Source organism: Rhinoderma darwinii, chromosome 3, assembly GCF_050947455.1.
Source record: "Rhinoderma darwinii isolate aRhiDar2 chromosome 3, aRhiDar2.hap1, whole genome shotgun sequence".
Taxonomy (NCBI): domain Eukaryota; kingdom Metazoa; phylum Chordata; class Amphibia; order Anura; family Rhinodermatidae; genus Rhinoderma; species Rhinoderma darwinii.
The window spans coordinates 248,180,546-248,201,482 of record NC_134689.1 but is presented as its reverse complement, the minus strand read 5'-3'; the positions used below and the strand labels follow the sequence as shown (position 1 = coordinate 248,201,482).

The following is a 20,937-nucleotide window of genomic DNA, read 5'->3' as shown; positions in this document are numbered from 1 at the left end:
CAGATGTTTGGAGGCGTTCTGCTTCCGATTTTTCGGGCGTTTACGGCCCGAAAATAGGCCGTGTGAACATACCCTTAGGGTATGTTCACACGGCAGCGTCCGTAACGGCCGAAATTACGGGGCTGTTTCCAGGAGAAAACAGCCCCGTCATTTCAGCCGTGACGGCATGTGAAGGTGCTTGAACGCCGCGTCAATTACGGACGTAACTGGAGCTGGTTTTCCATGGAGTCCAAAGAAAACAGCTCCATTTACGTCTGAAGAAGTGACATGACACTTCTTTGGCGCGGGCGTCTATTTACGCGCCGTCTTTTGACAGCGACGCGGAAATATACGCCTCGTGTGAACAGACAAACGTCAGCCCATTGCTTTCAATGGGCAGATGTTTTTCAACGCTTTCAAGCCGTAATTTCGGACGTAATTCGGGGGTTAAAACGCCCGAATTACGTCCGTAAATAAGCCGTGTGAACATACCCTTGGGGAGAAGTATAAAAAATGCTGCAAAGGAAAAGTGGAGTAGTTGCCCATGGCAGCAAATCCGGTTGCTGCTTTCATATTCCAAAAGCCCTCTGAAAAATGAGAGGTGGAATCTGATTGGTTGCTATGGGCAACTACTACATTTTTCCTTTGCACCCCTTTTGATATATCTCCTACTATACTTGTTAAGTAGGTGTAACTGCATCCTTTGGTTAATGGTTATATGAAAAATGGTCTGTCTCAATGACACGTTTTGCTCCAAAGCAGACACCCCCTGCATTTACATTTACGAAATATATGTATTAACAAACATTGTTAAACAAGATTTTATGAAATCATTTCTAAAATTAAGTTTACAAAAAAACAACTACAGCTTTTTGTGCTACTACAATCTCAGGAAAGAAAGGGGTTACAACAAAGTGTACTCCGCCTATTTGCATAGTTTTTCCCTTTGTAGACACTTTTTATTTTCTAAGACTTCCTGCTCACATTCTTTAATAGACTAAGTGACTTCTGGCGACATCACAGCACCTTTCAGAAACCTGGAAAATGGATCCTGCTGATGTTAGGTGGACTACGACTGAATATAGTCTTCAAGGATATGTGTCCACCTTCCGTAATTCTTTTCCCAACATCATCATGATTACAGAGGGGTTCCTGGGGAAGCAGGAGATAGATAGTGTCAGCTCCAGCACGGTGAGAACAAAGTAACAGCATACTGTATATAGTTGTCATATCTCTTCAAGTCTGCAAACAATATGTATACGTGTGAAGCCGCCTTGCTTTTCTGAACATTAGCTACACCAGACAGGGATTTTCACCTTCTGTTTTACAGTCAGTAGATATATTTGTTAACATTTGTATATAATGTTCTTCAAATTTGTTGACTGCTTCCCCTGAGGCTATATTATAATTATTATTATTATTATTATTAGGATTATAATGACTTGTTTAGGCCACTTTCACGCGAGTGTAATATGTTTTTTTTTGTACCTGTGTTTCAGACGCAACACCTGGACCTCCCGTGGTTCATCAGAACCGTAGTTAGAGAACTATAGGCTTCTATGGCGCTCTAACTCCGGTTATCATGAACGGTGGAAGGTCAGGGTGTTGCATCCGTAATACAGCAACCGTATTATGTTCGTGTGAAAGCGGCCTTATTTGTGGTAATCCCCTTTATATTTCCCTCTTTTATGTTTGGTTCTGACAACTGTTACGGTTTGCTTACATATTCAAAAGAAGTGTATACATGTTATAGAAGCATGTTGTTCCTGCATTGTATTTTTAAATACCGTTCGCAAATTTAAAAAGATATTGTCAAGTATGCCCGATCGTTGTATTTCGCCGACTTCTGCCATTTAGAAGGGTTCATACTATTAGATCCCCTGACAGCATTCTAAAAACCTATTAATGCTATTCTTGTGTCTTGATATTGGACTCTTTGTGTCACATTGACACAGCTGAATGCTCAATTTAATATGAATTTCAAGTATTTGATCTTTCATGACAAGCACAACTGACAGCTATTTCTCTCGGCCCCTGTGCATAAACAGCATGGGGCCTCCTTGCACCCGTATGCATGCAAATGACATCACATATTTAAAAATAATAGTTTTCTCTACAAAACAGTCATAATATCCTCTGTCTAGAGTAATGACGGGGTTAATTGTAACATCCCTTGCAATCTAGGACAGTGAAGGGTTAATGATAACATTGCTGGTGGTCTAGGGGCAGTGAAGAGGTTTTCCAAGTTATTAAAAAAATTGGCCACGGTAGGAGGAATGCTATTAAAAAAAAAAAGCCATGGCTCAACTCATGGATCCCTGTTGTTCCAGCGCCTCCGTTCCTCCCCGCCGCTGTGTATTGACATAGCTGCAGAGATGACATGCCTCTATAACGACGTGATCGCTTCAGCCAATCACTGGTCTCAGTGGGTATACGACACAGGATCGCTGAGGTCAATGCTTGGCTGCAGCGATCACATGTGTATACGGGCACATCATGGCAGCAGCTATGTCGGTACACAGCGGCGGTGAGGAACGGAGCGGTGGCGCTGGAATGCCTACCATCTGTGAGGTAAGTAATGGCTCTTTTTTTTTTTTTTGCATCCCTCCTGGTAACATCCCTTGCTTAAGGGCAGTGAAGGGATTAATGGTAATGTTCCTGCTGGTCTAAGAGCAGGGGAGAGGTTAATATTAAAATGATCTGACTAGGTTTATGAATTCTTTGTGTATCCTTTGGCTGTATTCACACTGAGTTTTTTGCTGGAGGAAAATTCCTCCTGCAAAAACTGCTCCAGACGTTTTTTGCACAGTGGTTTGACAAAAACTTGTCAAGGTGTTTTTTTTTACCCTTTCTGACTAATTGAAATCGGGTTTTGGAGGCGGAAACCGCCTCAAGATGGGTCATGTCGCTTCTTTTTACCGCGATGCGTTTTTTTTACTCGCGATAAAAAAACTCGTCCAACTCCCATTGAAATCAATGGGAGGCATTTTCAGGCGTTTTTTGCGGAGCGGTTTCCGCGCCAAAAAACTCGTCAAAAACTCAGTGTGAACAGGGCCTTTCAGAGACCAATGGAGAGTATGAGCAGGGGAAGGGGGTGAGAGACACAGAATACTTGTTTTAAACCCAACTGTGGTCCGAGTGGACCCCCATCTCGTTTGGACCCCTGTGCAGCTGAACAGGCTATATGTCTGCGGTGAGGCTGTGTGGCACTACCTGGGGGGGCCTGTGTGGCACTACCAGGCAGGGGGACTGTGTGGCACTAGTTACAGAGGGCACTAAATTTATGGGGGTAAAAACTGGGGACCTAACTTCGGTATGGGGGCATAATCAGGGCCTAACGTCTATATGGGGGCACAAAGTGAAATTTTCTGCCATTTTACTGCTGCCGTGAGTTCCCCCGCAAAGGGGCCTACTAAGTCGGTGTCGCCCAAGGACCCACATAAACCTGGAGCCGGCCCTGCCTTCACTCTACACCAGGCATAAAGCAGTGTATCAGTTTTGCCTGGAGTATTCATTTAATGTCTGTGGTGTTTGGCCTGCCAGCAGTGTAGCTTTCACCCTTCAGAAGGGTCACAGGTTGAACTAGCTTCTCACCAATAAAATTACGAGTTTTGCCATATTTAATCTTTGCTAGAAATCCTTTAAAAAGTAAAAACGTGGAATACTCTCACGAAGCGGGTTAGTGGACCCACTAGGCCGTACCGCCGTAGCGGGAAGGCAGCTGGCCAAACCACAGGAAACCCCAGAAATACAATGTCCCGCACAAGGGTACCTGAATAGTCCAGATGGTGGCCGCAGCTCTGGCACAGATGAGATGGGTGCAGCAGATGGCGCCAAATGTGGCGGATGACACAGGAGCCGCAAGTTGCGCCAGACGTGGCAGATTCCTCTGGACGTGGCAGATTCCTCTGGACGTGGCAGATTCCTCTGGACGTGGCAGATTCCTCTGGACGTGGCAGATTCCTCTGGACGTGGCAGATGACACCGGACGTGGCAGATGACACAGGACGTGGCAGATGACACAGGACGTGGCAGATGACACAGGACGTGGCAGATGACACAGGACGTGGCAGATGACACAGGACGTGGCAGATGACACAGGACGTGGCAGATGCCTCTGGACGTGGCAGATTCCTCTGGACGTGGCAGATTCCTCTGGACGTGGCAGATGACACAAGAAGTGGCTGGTTCCTCTGGACGTGGCAGATGTCACTTGATACTAAGGCAAAGCACGGGAAACAGGAATGGGGAACAAGGCACGGGTAACAACAGGAACGGGAAACACTAAGGGACCATTTGCAAGACAGACTGGGAAAACTAACAACGCTCAGGCAAGGATTAGAAGGCCAGGGGCCTTCTTATAGACCATGAAATCGTGGCAGTTGATGATGATGACGATTTCCTTATTGCGCGCGCTGGCCCTTTAAGGCCGGGCGCGAGCGTGCGCGCACACCCTACGGGACTCAGCCGAACGGAGCGGAAGTGAGCGCTGGCGTCTCCTAGGAGGGAGACGGGGACCAGCGCTCATAGATCCATGGCCGCGGGCGTCGGGAGGTGAGTGAACCCGACGGCCCGCGGCCATGGACGCTACAAATACTCTACCTAAATGATAACCTATGATTGCTGCTGGCTCCATTTCAGGTCATCCTCAGATATTTTAGTCTGACATCTTAGTTTTAGGATTAATGACTATTGATATCTGACTTGTCACTAGTGCAAAACTGTTCAGCTGAGATTTTAAAATTCAATTACCTTGATCCCTGACTTTGTTACAGAGGCACAACTAGCACGTGTACGAGTTCACACTGTGCATTTTTGTTTCCTTTTTAACCCCTTCCCGACATTTGCCGTATGGATGTGTCATGGAAAGCTAGTGCTTCCCGCATTTTGTCGTATCCATACGACAAATGGTGGACACCGGCTCAGAAGCTGAGTCGGTGCCACCATTGCCGGATGTCAGCGGTATCTTACAGCTGAAACCCGGCTGTAATGGCAAGGGCCGTAATTAGCTTTGATCCCCGCCATTAACCGCTTAAATGCAGCGCTCAAACGCGATCGCTGCATTTTAGCTGTTTGCAGCTCATCAGAAATTGCTGGGGTTCCGGTCGCTACACACCCCCAGACGTCATGTGAAAGTATGAAAGGAAGGGGGGGGGGGGGTCACCAGATATAAATAGGACAGGGAATTCATCATTATTGTGACGTCAGATGCCAGAAACAGGCGTTGGTCCTGCCACTTCAGAATGGAAGGTGATTTCTTGCCATTGCAAGTATGCTTTCACTTGAAAGCTTTTTAGAAATAGACAGCTGCAATAATCTTACAGCAGCACCCATGGAATCTGGGTAATGCTGTTTTTTTACCTATCTCCCCTGAGGAAATGTTTGGTTAGGAGGAAACGCGTTGGGAGCACTTTCATTTACCACTTTTTGAAGAGAGGCTACCCGATCCCTTTGCATTGACAGAACAGATGGATGACTTTTGGCATCAAAATGGGTAGGGGGGTACCAGCCCCTAATTTCCATATTACTTCTAATGACATTTACGAACGGCAGGTATAACATCAAATGTTGGTGGAACCTCTCAGAAAGAAAAATAATATCGATCAATAACCCTCACAGAGGTGGACAATTTGCTGTCTCAATTTTGTTGGATGCATATCATAAGAAACATATGAAAAAATGCATGAATATTTGGTACATGAAATCACCATCAAAATCCACTAGGTGCTCCTTAGCTTCTGAGGCCGGTGCTTCAGTCTGTTACCACACTAGGGCCACATGTGGGATATTTATCAAAACTGCAGAATCTGGGCAATAAGTATTGAGTTGCGTTTCTCTGGTAAAACCTTCTGTTTTACAGAAAAAAAATAAAAATAAAATGGATTTTCTGACAAAAAAAATAAATATGTAAATTTCACCTCTACTTTGCTTTAAATTCCTGTGAAACGCCTAAAGGGTAAATAAACTTTCTAAATGCTGTTGTGAATACTTTGAGGGGTCTAGTTTCTAAAATGGGGTGTTTGATAGGGGTTTCTAATATATGGGCTCCTCAAAACAACTTCAGAACTGAACTGGAACCTAAAAAAAAATAAAAAAATGAGGCAATACTTTGCTTCTTACATTATGCTGATAATGAGCAGTGCCCAACCTGAGACCCCTATTAGACCATTTCAGTGCCCGGTTTGCCCAAGCATACACCCCTGAGAATGGTATTTCTGTTGATAAGTCCCTGGTACATTTTAAAGGGAGGCTTCAATTCCGCCAGTACCTGCCAAGTAAGAGGGCAAGGTATGGCGTGAAGATGAATAAGCTGTGCGAGAGTGCATCAGGGTATATTTACAAATTTAGGATATATGAAGGGAGGGACACCAGTATTCAGCCCCCAGAATGCCCCCCCCCCCCCTTACTGGGAGTTAATGCAAAAATTGTGTGGGATTTGGTGCACCCACTGCTGGACCAGGGTTACCAACTCTACCTGGATAATTTTTATACCAGCGTCCCACTCTTCAAGTGCCTCGCTTCCAGAAGTGCTGTGGCATGCGGCACTGCTAGAAGAAATTTGAGAGGCCTTCCTAAGACACTGCTTGGGCAAACAAAGGGGTGAGAGCAGGGCACATTCTAGCTTCAACATATTGTGTGTCAAGTACAAGGACAAGAGAGATGTCCTTGTATTGACAACAATACATGGCCACACCAGTACCCATGTACCTGTACGAGGTACCAGTACAGAGACCCCCAAACCAGACTGCATCCTGGACTACAATATGTACATGGGAGGGCTGGACTTGTCAGATCAAGTCCTGAAGCCCTACAGCGCCATGTGGTGTGGTATAAGAAGCTGGCCGGGCACATCATACAGATGGCATTGTACAATGCGTACGTGCTACGTCGATGTGCAGGCCAGAGGGGAACTTTCATGGAATTTCAAGTGGTGGTTATCAAGAACCTAATCTTTAAGGACCAAGAAGGGGGGGCACCCAGTGCTTCTGGAAGCCAGGCCGCACGCATAGTACCAGGGCAACACTTCCCAGGAGAAGTTCCCCAAACTGGTTGGAAGGGAAAGAGTCAAAAGAGGTGCAAAGTCTGCTCAAAGCGGGGGATAAGGAAGGACACAATATATCAATGTGACACGTGTCCCGAAAAAACAGGGCTCTGTATGAAAGAGTGTTTTAAAATTTATCATACATCCGTTGATTTTTAATCTACCCCAGTTTTACTTACCCTGATTCACTCCGCACAGCTTATCCCCCTCATATTTCCATTCTGAGCCCTGCTGTGTGTACAGGCAGCTGTTAACAGCCACATTGAGGGTATTGCCATACCTGGGAGAACCCACATTACAGTTTATGGGGTGTATGTCTCTGGTCAAAATGCTCACTACACCTCTAGATAAATTCCTTGAGGGGTGTAGTTTCCAAAATGGGGTCACTTCTGGTGGGTTTCCATTGCTTTGATACCCCTGAGGCTCTGCAAATGCGACATGGCACCCGAAAACTAATCCAGCAAAATCTGGACTCCAAAGAACACATAGCGCTCCTTTCCTTCTGAGCTCTGCCCTAGGTCCAAACGGCAGTATATCGCCACAAATGGGGTATTGCCGCACTCAGGACAAATTGAGCAACAATATGGGGTATTTTATTCCTTGTGAAAATAAGAAATTTTGAGCCAAAACTACATCTTATTGGAAAAAATTAAATTTTTCTTAATTCCCAGCCCAATTCAAATAAATTCTGTGAAAAAACTGCAGGGTCTAAATGGACACAACACCCATAAATGACTTCCTTGAGGGGTGTAGTTTCCAAAATGGGGTCACTTCTGGTGGGTTTCCATTGCTTTGATACCTCTGGGGTTCTGCAAATGCAACATGGCACCCGATAACCAATCCAGCAAAATCTGCACTCCAAAGAAATTGGGTGACAAAATGGGGTATTTTGTTCCCTGTTAAAATAAGAAATTTGGATGAAAAATGACATCTTATTGGAGAAAAGTTAATTTTTTTAATTTCACAGCCCAATTCAAATACGTGTTGTGTAAAAACTGTGGGGTCAAAATGGTAACAACAACCATATATGAATTCCTTGAGGGGTGTCGTTTCCAAATTGGGGTCACTTTTGGGGGATTCCTACTGTTTTGGCACCTCAACACCTCTTCAAACCTGGCATGCTGCCTAAAATATATTCTAATAAAAAAAGAGGCCCCAAAATGCACTAGGTGCTTCTTTGCTTCTGGGGCTTGTGTTTTAGTCCACGAGCACACTAGAGCCACATGTGGGACATTTCTAGAAACTGCAGAATCTGGACAATACATATGTATTATTGTTTCTCTGGTAAAACCTTCTGTGTTACAGAAAAAAATGGAATAAAATTCAAATTCAGCAAGAAAAATGAAATTTGCAATTTTCACCTCCACTTTGCTTTAATTCCTGTGAAATGCCTAAAGGGTTAAAAAAATAATCTAAATGCTGTTTTGAATACTTTGAGGGGTCTAGTTTTAAAATGGGGTGTTTTATGGGTGTTTCTAATACATAGGCCCCTCAAAGCCACTTCAGAACTGAACTGATACCTTAAAAAAAAGGCTTTTGAAATTTTCTCAAAAATATGACTGACAGATCTAATACATTGCACTACATAGGTAGTGCAATGTATTAGAAAGAAAAAAAATCTGACAGTTGAACCTTCAAGTCCCCTAGTGGGACTTGAAAAAAAGTGTAAAAAAAAGTTTTAAAACATATAATAAAAGTTTCAAGTAATAAAAAAAATAAATAAAACACAATCGCCCTGTTCCCTTATGAAGTCCTTTATTATTGAAAAAAATAAATAAGCCATATATATTTTGTATCGCCGCATCCATAGCCGTCTGAACTATAAAAATATTATGTTATTTATTCCACACGGTGAACGGCGTAAAAAAGAACCCGTAAAAAACTATTCCAGAATTTGAGTTTTTTGGTCACTTTGCCCTACAAATATTGGAATAAAAAGTGATCAAAAAGTGTATGTATCCAAAAATGGTACCTATAAAAACTACAGCTCGTCTCGCACAAAACAAGCCCTCTTACAGCTCCGTCGAGGAAAAAATTAAAACGTTATGGTTCTCAGAGCATGGCGACAGAAAAAATACATTTTTACAAAAGTAATTTTATTGTGCAAAAAGTTGTAAAAACATAAAGTGCTATAAATTTGGTATCGCGGGAATCGTACTGACCCGCAGAATAAAGTTAACATGTAGTTTATAACGCATGGTGAACCCTGTATAAAACAAAACTCCCAAAAAAACTATGTCAGAATTGCAGTTTTTTGGTCCCTTGCCTCCCAAAAAATAGAATAAAAAGTGACCAAAAAGTCGCATGTACCCCAAAATCGTGCCAATAATAACTACAACTCGTACCGCAAAAAACAAAACAGCCCTCATACCACTACGTCTATGAAAAAATTAAATTACTTAAGGCTCCAATAAGTCAGGAAATAAAAAATATGCACTGGTGCTGGCCCGAGGGGAACATTTCTTCTGTTTTATGAGGCAAATTATCAAGGTTCTAAAATTAGGGAACCAGGGAGGGTAGGGCCCAAAAATATCTGCTGGAAGCGAGGGCCCCCATATTATACTAGGACAACACTTCGCAGCAAAATTCCCCTGTGGGGTGCACGTATAGGCGGCGCTCCATAGCCATGATGCACACACTGCAATGGGCACTGACTTTGTTTGTTCACGTTACTATGGGGACGTGCGTCTCAGGAAGTGAGGCGCATCGTCACGCCGTGGACAGCCTGGCGCTTCCTGATGATGCAGTGTGTGCATCATGGCTATGGAGCGCCGCCTATACGTGCACCCCACAGGTGCCACCAATGAATCAGTCTTTCACCTATTTTAGTATAAAAACCCCCGGTTTTTAAATATGATCAGCCTCCTGACGAAGCCGGTCGCAGGCGAAACGCGCGTCGAGGCGTTCCTGTGCCATCTCTCCACGTCCCCTGCTTTTATCATGTCTACAGGTATCTGAATTTTTTACTTCTTCTATCTGGCATTCATTTGTATATGTTGGTTTGCATACACGCTATTTATCCATAGCATACCTGTGCTATGCACTCTTTGTAACGGGCATTATTTTTCCAACATATATATAGCCATACATACTTCTTTTATTTGACATTTCATTTTACTTGTATCCATGACATGTTAGTACTGGGACGTTGTTTGAGGTTGGTTTTTTCTTGTGTTCCCTATGGTATGTTGTCATCCTTACCAGATCGCTACTCCTTTAGATATATGATCCGCCATATTTTTCATTATATCTAATATCGTTATACCATGTATTGTTATGTACTAATAAAGCTATATATTTTCTTACTATCCATGGTTGCAACGACGGGGGTAGGGAAACGAACAAGTGAGCCCTAATCTACCCGCCACTCTGTCCCTGCCTACTTGCAACGACCCGCCCTAGGCGACGGGGTACAATTGGGCGGCGGTCCCTACGCTCAGTAAGTGCACGAGACAAACATACAAGGGAATACAAAGCAAAGGGAAAGGGACAGTTGCCCACGGCAACACCGTGAGCAACCAGAGTGGTGAACGAGCCAAGTCAAACCAGGAGAGCACGAGGTACCAAACGCAGAGCAGGAGAGTAGTCAGTAAGCCAGGGTCAGTATGGAGCAGGATCAAATAGTTAGGAGCTGTAGCTGGGCCAGGAAACCACACGGAAAGAATCACAAGCAAAGGAGGAACAGGAAAGACAGGTATAAATAGACAGAGGGCGGGAGCTAGCTCCGTCTGGCCAGGCTGCGATAGGCTCTCCCACTCCTAAGCCTGCCATCCTGAGTGGTGGAAGAAGGAGTCAGTCTTAGAGACGTAGATTCAGGTGCAGACTGATTACCTATGGGAGTTAACCCCGAAGCTGTGCCTGGCAGATCCTTTACAGTACCCCCCCTTTTATGAGGGGCCCCCGGACCCTTTCTAAGTGGACCTGGTTTACTGGGGAAACGAAGGTGGAACTTCCTGACCAATACCCCAGCGTGAACATCCCGGGCGGGTACCCAAGTCCTCTCCTCAGGCCCGTATCCTCTCCAATGGACCAGGTACTGGAGGGAGCCTTGGACCATCTTGCTGTCCACAATCTTGGCCACCTCGAATTCCACCCCCTCAGGGGTGAGAACGGGAACAGGAGGTTTCCTCGAGGGAGCCAAGGACGGGGAGCAGCGTTTAAGGAGGGAGGCATGAAACACGTCGTGTATACGAAAAGATGGGGGTAACTCCAGCCGGAAGGAGACAGGATTGAGGACTTCAATGACCTTATACGGCCCAATAAACCGGGGAGCAAACTTCTTGGACGGGACCTTAACCCCTTCCCGCTCCTTGACGTACTATTACGTCATGGCAGCTGTATCGTTCGCGCTCCATGCCGTAATAGTACGTCTCGGGAGTAACGGCCGTTTCGGCCGTCCTCCCGACACATACAGGAGCTGTGACGCTGCTGTCTTGTTCAGCAGCTGTCACAGCTCCTACAGCGGGGACCGATCGCTGTGTCCCCGCTGATTAACCCCTTAAAAGCCGCGTTCTATAGAGATCGCGGCTTTTTAGGGGTTAAGCTGCCATCGCCGGCCTGCTACGCGATAGCGGCCGGCGATGGTGACTATGGCAACCGGACACCAAACAATGGCGTCCGGCGATGCCATAGACGGAAGCCTAGTGGGTCCTGACAACGTCAGGACCCACTATGCTTGCTGTCAGTGAGTAGCTGACAGTTCTAATACACTGCACTACGCATGTAGTGCAGTGTATTAGAATAGCGATCAGGGCCTCCTGCCCTCATGTCCCCTAGTGGGACAAAGTAATAAAGTAAAAAAAAAGTTAAAAAAAGTTGTGTAAAAATAAGAAAATAAAAGATTTAAAAGTATTAAAAGTAAAAATCCCCCTTTTTCCCTTATCAGTCCTTTATTATTAATAAAAATATATAAAAAAACAAACTATACATAATTGGTATCGCCGCGTCCGTAACGGCCTGAACTACAAAATTATTTCATTATTTATCCCGCACGGTGAACGCCGTAAAAAAAAAAAATAATAAACCGAACCACAATCACAATTCTTTGGTCACTTCACCTCCCAAAAAATGGAATAAAAAGAGATCAAAAAGTCGCATGTACCTAAAAATGGTACTGATCGAAACTACAGTTCGTTACGCAAAAAATAAGTCCTCGCACGGCTTTATTGATTGAAAAATAAAAACTTTATGCCTCTTAGAATAAGGTAACACCAAAAGTGAATGATTGTTTACAAAACTTATTTTATTGTGCAAACGCCATAAGACATAAAAAAAAACTATAAACATCTGGTATCGCCGTAATCGTATCGCCCCGCAGAATAAAGTGAATATGTCATTTATAGCGCACGGTGAACGCTGTAAAAAAAAACGAAAAAAAAAACAATCGTACAATTGCTGTTTTTTAGTCACCACGCCACCTAAAAATAGAATAAAAACTGATCAAAAAGCCGCATGCACCCCAAGAAAACTCCAATGGATTCCTCAAGGGGTCTAGTTTCCAAATTGGGGTCACTTTTGGGGGGTTCCCAATGTTTTGGCACCACAAGACCTCTTCAAAACGGACATGGTGCCTAATAAAAAAGATGCTTCAAAATCCACTAGGTGCTCCTTTGCTTCGGAGGCCGATGCTTCAGTCCATTACCGCACGAGGGCCACATGTGGGATATTTCTCAAAACTGCAGAATCTGGGCAATACGTATTAAGTTGCGTTTCTCTGATAAATCCTTTTGTGTTATAAAAAAAATGGTATAAAGAGGATTTTCTGACAAAAAAAAAAATGTAAATTTCACCTCTACTTTGCTCTAAATTCCCGTGAAACACCTAAAGGGTTCATAAACTTTCTAAATGCTGTTGTGGATACTTTGAGGGGTCTAGTTTCTAAAATGGGGTGTTTGATAGGGGTTTCTAATATATGGGCCCCTCAAAGCAACTTCAGAACTGAACTGGAACCTAAAAAAATAAATAAATGAGGCAATACTTCGCTTCTTACATTATACTGATAATGAGCCGTGCCCACCCCGAGATGACCCCAGTTTTGACCGTTTGTATAAACGGAGACCCCTATTAGACCGTTCCAGTGCCCGGTTTTCCCAAGCATACACCCCTGAGAAGTGTATTTCTATTGATGAGTCCCTGGTACATTTTAAAGGGAGGGTTCAATTCCGCGAGTACCTGCCGGGTAAGAGGGCAAGGTATGGCGTGAAGATGTATAAGCTGTGAGAGTGCATCAGAGTATACCTACAGGTTTAGGATATATGAAGGAAAGGCCACCCCCAAACCAGACTGCATCCTGGACTACAATAGGTACATGGGAGGGATGGACTTGTAAGATCAAGCCCTGAAGCCCTACAGCGCCATGCGGTGTGGTATAAGAAGCTGGCCGGGCACATCATACAGATGGCATTGTACAATGCGTACATAATACGTCGATGTGCAGGCCAGACGGGAACTTTCCTGGAATTTCAAGAGGTGATTATCAAGAACCTAATCTTTAGGGACCAAGAAGGGGGGGGCACCCAGTACTTCTGGAAGCGAGCCCACACGCATCGTACCAGGGCAACACTTTCCAGGAGAAGTTCCCCAAACTGGCAAGAAGGGAAAAAGTCAAAAGAGGTGCAAAGTCTGCTATAAGAGGGGGTAAGGGAGGACACAATATATCAATGTGACACGTGTCCCGAATAACCAGAGCTCTGTATGAAAGTGTTTTAAAATTTATCATACATCCCTTGGTTTATAATTTACCCCAATTTTACTTACCCTGATGCACTCCACACAGCTTATCCCCCCTCGTCTTTCCCCTCTGATCCCTGCTGTGTGTCCAGGCAGCTGATAACAGCCACATGTAGGGTATTGCCATACCCGGGAGAACCCACATTACAGTTTATGGGGTGTAGGTCTCCGGTCAAAATGGCCACTACACCTCTAGATGAATGCCTTAAGGGTGTAGTTTTTAAAACGGGGTCACTTCTTGGGGGTTTCAACTGTTCTGGTACCTCAGGGGCTTCTGCATACATGACTTCGCACTAGAAAATCCCCAGTAGGCCAAATGGTGGTCCTTTCCTTCTGAGCCCTCCCATGGGCCCAAATGGCAGTTTATCACAACAAATGGGGTATTGCGGCCCTCAGAACAAATTGCGCAACAGAATGGGGTATTTTGTTTCTTGTGAAAATAAGAAATTTTCAGCCAAAACTACATATTATTTGAAAAAAATAATTTTGTTTTCATTCCCAGCCCAATTCAAATAAGTTCTGTGAAAAAACTATGGGGTCAAAATGGTCACAACACCCATAAATGAATTCCTTGAGGGGTGTAGTTTCCAAAATGGGGTCATTTGTGGTTGGTTTCTATTGCTTTGATACCTCTGGGGCTCTGCAAATGCGACATGGCACCCGAAAACCAATCCAGCAAAATCTGGACTCCAAAGAACACACAGCGCTCCTTTCCTTCTGAGCCCTCCCATGGGCCCAAACGGCAGTTTATCACCACAAATGGGGTATTGCCGCACTCAGGACAAATTGGGCAACAGAATGGAGTATTTTATTTCTTGTGAAAATAAGAATTTTTGAGCTAAAATGACATATTATTGGAAAAAATATATATTTTTTTAATTCCCAGCCCAATTCAAATTAGTTCTGTGAAGAAACTATGGAGTCTAAATGGTCACATTACCCATAAATGAATTCCTTGAGGGGTGTAGTTTCCAAAATGGGGTCACTTCTGGTGGGTTTCCATTGCTTTGATACCTCTGGGGCTCTGCAAATGCGACATGGCACCCGAAAACCAAACCAGCAAAATCTGTACTCCAAAGAACACACAGCGCTCCTTCCCTTCTGAGGCCTCCCATGGGCCCAAACGGCAGTTTATTGCCACAAATGGGGTATTGATGCACTCAGGAGAAATTGGGCAACAAAATTGAGTATTTTGTTCCCTGTGAAAATAAGAAATTTTGGTAAAAAATTACATCTTATTGGAAAAAATGTCATTTTTTTAATGTCACAGCCCAATTGAAATAGGTGCTGTGAAAAAACTGTGTGGTCAAAATGCTAACAACAACCATAAATGAATTCCTTGAGGGGTGTAGTTTCCAAAATGGGGTCACTTTTGGTGGGTTTCCATTGCTTTGATACCTCTGAGGCTCTGCAAATGCGACATGGCACCCGAAAACCAATCCAACAAAATCTGGACTCCAACAAACATATAGCGCTCCTTTCCTTCTGAGCCCTCCCATGGGCCCAAACGGCAGTTTATCACCACAAATGGGGTATTGCCACACTAAGGACAAATTGGGCAACAAAATGGGGTATTTTGTTCCTTGTGAAAATAAGAAATTTTGATCACAAATGACATTTTATTTGAAAAAATGACATTTTTTTCATTTCAGAGCCCAATTCAAATACGTGCTGTGAAAAAACTGTGCGGTCAAAATGGTAACAACAACCCTAAATGAATTCCTTGAGGGGTGTAGTTTCCAAAATGGGGTCACTATTGGGGGATTCCTACTGTTTTGACACCTCAACACCTCTTCAAACCTGGCATGCTGCCTAAAATATATTCTAATAAAAAAGGGGCCTCAAAATGCACTAGGTGCTTCTTTGCTTCTAGGGCTTGTGTTTTAGTCCACGAGCGCAGTAGGGCCACATGTGGGACATTTCTAAAAACTGCAGAATCTGGAGAATACATATTTAGTAGTGTTTCTCTGGTAAAACCTTCTGTGTTACAGAAAAAAAAATGAATAAAATTGAAATTCAGCAAGAAAAATGAAATTTGCAAATTTCACCTCCACTTTGCTTTAATTCCTGTGAAATGCCTGAAGGGTTAAAAAACTTTCTAACTGCTGTTTTGAATACTTTGAGGGGTCTAGTTTTTTAAATGGGGTGTTTTATCAGGGTTTCTAATACATAGGCCCCACAAAGCCACTTCAGAACTCAAGAGGTACCTTAAAAAAAAGGCTTTTGAAATTTTCTTAAAAATATGAGAAATTGCTGTTTATGTTCTAAGCCTTGTAACGTCCAAGAAAAATAAAAAAATGTTCAAAAAACGATGCCAATCTAAAGTAGACATATGGGAAATGTGAACTAGTAACTATTTTGGGTGGTATAACCGTCTGTTTTACAAGCAGATGCATTTAAATTCAGAAAAATGCAATTTTTTCAAAATTTTCTCTACAATTTGCAATTTTTCACCAATAAACACTGAATATATCGACCAAATTTTACCACGAACATGAAGCCCAATGTGTCACGAGAAAACAATCTCAGAATCGCTTGGGTAGGTTTAAGCATTCCGACGTTATTACCACATAAAGTGAAATATGTCAGATTTGAAAAATGGGCTCTGAGCCTTAAGGCCAAAACTAGGCTGCGTCCTTAAGGGGTTAAGACGCAAGTTCCTAGACGATAACCACACCAGATCCCCGACCATAATCAAGGGGTTAGCAGAACATTTTCTATCAGCCTGAGTTTTTTGTACACTCTGGGACGCCTCTAGGTTCTTCTGAACCTGGGCCCAGACTGTGCACAGTTCCCGATGAACGACCTCTACCTCGGGATTGTTGGAACTACCAGGTGAAACGGAGGAGAACCGTGGATTAAACCCAAAATTACAGAAAAAGGGGGAGACCCCTGACGAGTTACTGACCCGGTTATTAAGGGAAAATTCAGCGAGGGGAATGAATGAGACCCAATCATATTGACAGTCAGAGATAAAGACCTTAAATATTGTTCTAGAGATTGATTAGTCCTCTCCGTTTTTCCATTAGTTTCAGGATGGAAGGCAGAGGAGAAGGACAGATCAATCTCCAACTTTTTACAGAAGGCTCTCCAAAACAAAGAAACAAATTGTACCCCTCTGTCTGAAACAATATTGACAGGGACCCCATGGAGACGCAGGATGTGTTTGACAAACAAGGTAGCTAACGTCTTGGCGTTGGGTAGTTTCTTGAGGGGCACAAAGTGGCACATCTTACTGAAGCGGTCTACTACCACCCACACCATCGACTTGCCTTGGGATGGAGGCAAATCGGTGATAAAATCCATGGAGTTATGTGTCCAAGGTCTCTGGGGAATGGGCAACGAACGTAGTAAGCCGCTGGTCGGGACCTGGGAGTCTTGGACCTAGCACAAACTTCACAAGCGGCGACGTAGGCCTTAACGTCTTTAGGCAACCCAGGCCACCAATAGTTTCTGGCAATGAGGTGTTTGGTACCCAGGATGCCTGGATGACCAGATAGTGCGGAGTCATGATTTTCCCTAAGTACCCTTAGCCGGTATTGCAGGGGAACAAACAGCTTGTCCTCAGGAAGGTTCCCGGGAGCTGAACCTTGATCAGCCGCAATTTCAGAGACTAAATCAGAATCAATAGAAGAAATGATTATACCGGGAGGCAAAATACAAGCAGGATCTTCCTCCGAAGGAGGGCTGGCCATGAAGCTACGCGACAGTGCATCGGCCTTAATATTTTTAGACCCAGCCCTATAGGTAACCAAAAAGTTGAATCTGGTAAAAAATACCGCCCATCGAGCTTGTCTCGGGTTTAGCCTCCGGGCAGATTCTAGGAAAACCAGATTCTTGTGGTCGGTAAGGACCGTAACCTGGTGCCTAGCCCCATCCAGGAAGTGGCGCCACTCTTCAAATCCCCATTTAATGGCTAAGAGTTTGCGGTTGCCAATATCATAGTTACTCTCAGTGGGCGAAAACTTCCTGGAGAAGTAGGCACAGGGGCGGAGATGGGTGAGGGACCTGGTACCCTGGGACAAGACAGCCCCCACTCCCACCTCGGATGCGTCAACTTCCACGATAAATAGCTCCATTTGGTTGGGCTGAACCAGCACCGGGGCCGAGATAAAGCACTTCTTAAGGACCTCAAAAGCCTGGACAGCCTCAGGAGGCCAGTGGAGGAGATCAGCACCTTTGCGAGTGAGGTCCGTAAGAGGCTTAGCGATGACCGAGAAGTTAGCAATAAATCTCCTGTAATAATTAGCGAACCCCAAAAAACACTGTAACGCCTTCTGGGAGGCAGGTTGGACCCATTCCGCCACAGCCTGGACCTTGGCGGGGTCCATGCGGAATTCATGAGGAGTGAGGATTTGACCCAAAAATGGTATCTCCTGTACCCCAAACACACATTTTTCGGTTTTTGCAAACAGTTTGTTTTCCCGAAGGACCTGGAGCACCTTCCTGACATGCTCAATGTGGGAGGACCAGTCCTTGGAAAACACCAGTATGTCATCAAGGTACACTACAAGAAATATCCCCAGGTAATCTCTCAAAATCTAATTTATGAAATTCTGGAAGACCGCCGGAGCATTACACAACCCAAAGGGCATGACGAGGTATTCGAAATGACCTTCGGGCGTGTTAAACGCAGTCTTCCACTCATCCCCCTCTTTGATGCGGATAAGGTTATACGCCCCCCGTAAATCAAACTTAGAGAACCATTGGGCCCCCTGAACCTGATTAAAGAGATCTGGAATCAAAGGAAGGGGATACTGGTTCCTTACAGTGACCTTATTCAGGTTACGGTAGTCAATGCATGGCCTAAGACCACCATCCTTCTTCCCTACGAAGAAGAAGCCAGCACCTACCGGAGAAGTAGAGGGGCGAATGTAACCCTTGGCCAGGCATTCCTGGATATACTCTCTCATGGCTTCACGTTCGGGACAAGAAAGATTAAATATCCTACCCTTAGGAAGCTTAGCTCCTGGTACCAATTCGATAGCGCAATCGTATTCTCTATGAGGAGGTAACACTTCGGAGGCCTCCTTAGAGAAAACATCAGCGAAGTCCTGAACAAACTCAGGTAGCGTGTTCACCTCCTCAGGGGGAGAAATAGAATTAACAGAAAAACATGACGTCAAACATTCATTACCCCATTTGGTAAGCTCCCCAGTTTTCCAGTCAAACGTGGGATTATGCAATTGCAACCAGGGAAGGCCTAAAACCAAATCTGACGATAATCCCTGCATCAACAGTACAGAGCACTGCTCCAAATGCATGGAGCCAACAAGGAGTTCAAAAACAGGGGTATGCTGTGTAAAATAACCATTAGCAAGAGGAGTGGAGTCGATACCCACTACCGGGACAGGTTTAAGCAAATCAATCAAAGGCATAGCAAGAGACATAGCAAATTCCACAGACATGATATTAGCAGAAGACCCTGAATCCACGAAGGCACTGCCGGTAGCAGACCTACCACCAAAAGAGACCTGAAAGGGAAGCAAGATCTTATTACGTTTCATATTTACGGGAAATACCTGTGCGCCCAAGTGACCTCCCCGATGATCACAGGCGTGGAAGTTCTCCGGCTGCATTCTTACGCTTAGGACAGTTGTTCACTTGATGCTTGTCATCCCCACAGTAGAAGCAGAGACCATTCTTCCTGTGGAAATCTCTACGTTGTTGGGGGGACACGGAGGCCCCGAGTTGCATAGGTACCTCTGAGTCTTCCGGGGAGGAACGAAGCAACGGAACCTCGGGAGGCATCATGGGGGAGTCGGAGGAGAAAACACATAAACGTTCACGTTGTCGTTCCCTGAGACGTCGGTCAAGTCGTACCGCTAAAGCCATAACCTGGTCTAGGGAGTCAGAAGAGGGATATCTAACTAGCAGGTCTTTCAGGGCATTCGACAGACCCAACCTAAACTGGCACCTTAAGGCAGGGTCATTCCACCGAGAAGCTACGCACCACTTCCTAAAGTCAGAACAATACTCCTCAACAGGTCTCTTACCCTGACGTAAGGTCACCAGCTGACTCTCGGCAAAGGCAGTCCTGTCAGTCTCGTCATAAATGAGTCCGAGAGCAGAAAAGAAACGATCAACGGAGGAAAGTTCAGGGGCGTCAGGAGCCAAGGAGAAGGCCCACTCTTGGGGCCCTTCCTGGAGCCGGGACATAATTATACCCACCCGCTGGTTCTCAGAACCTGAGGAATGAGGCTTTAAGCGAAAGTAAAGCCTACAACTCTCCCGAAAGGAGAGAAAAGCCCCCCGGTCCCCTGAGAACCGGTCGGGCAACTTGAGGTGGGGTTCAGGAGGTGAGGTGAGGGGAACTACCAAGGTAGCATCAGGCTGGTTGACCCTCTGAGCCAGGGCATGGACCTGTAGGGAGAGACCCTGCATTTGCTGAGCCAGGGTCTCAAGGGGGTCCATAGTGGTGTCAGGGACCAGGGTAGACTAGGTATGGGCTTGTGATTATGTAACGACGGAGGTAGGGAAACGAACAAGTGAGCCCTAATCTACCCGCCACTCTGTCCCTGCCTACTTGCAACGACCCGCCCTAGGCGACGGGCTACAACTGGGCGGCGGTCCCTACGCTCAGTAAGTGCACGAGACAAACATACAAGGGAATACAAAGCAAAGGGAAAGGAACAGTTGCCCACGGCAACACCGTGAGCAACCAGAGTGGTGAACGAGCCAAGTCAAACCAGGAGAGCACGAGGTACCAAACGTAGAGCAGGAGAGTAGTCAGTAAGCCAGGGTCAGTATGGAGCAGGATCAAATAGTTAGGAGCTGTAGCTGGGCCAGGAAACCACACGGAAAGAATCACAAGCAAAGGAGGAACAGGAAAGGCAGGTATAAATAGACAGAGGGCGGGAGCTAGCTCCGTCTGGCCAGGCTGCGATAGGCTCTCCCACTCCTAAGCCTGCCATCCTGAGTGGTGGAAGAAGGAGTCCGTCTCAGAGACGTAGATTCAGGTGCAGACTGATTACCTATGGGAGTTAACCCCGAAGCTGTGCCTGGCAGATCCTTTACAATGGTATTTACTTTCATACTTTATTGGGATGTCATGTCCCTTGCGCTTGTCCGTTTGTAGGTTGCTTCCTTGTTTGTCTGTCGTGCACTTACTGAGCGTAGGGACCGTCGCCCAGTTGTACCCCGTCGCCTAGGGCGGGTCGTTGCAAGTAGGCAGGGACTGAGTGGAG

At 45.1% G+C, this 20,937-nt stretch overlaps 1 protein-coding gene across 1 annotated transcript in view; it reads left to right on the top strand.

Moving 5' to 3' along the window:
• Positions 1-964: 964 nt before the first annotated feature.
• The window catches only part of LOC142748030 (uncharacterized), a 66,466-nt gene continuing 46,493 nt past the window's right edge, over positions 965-20,937 (top strand). Inside the window, exon 1 of the mRNA XM_075855144.1 lies at positions 965-1,170. Coding sequence (XP_075711259.1) covers positions 1,024-1,170 — 147 coding nt within the window. The 5' untranslated portion in view covers positions 965-1,023. The remainder of the gene's footprint in view (positions 1,171-20,937) is intronic.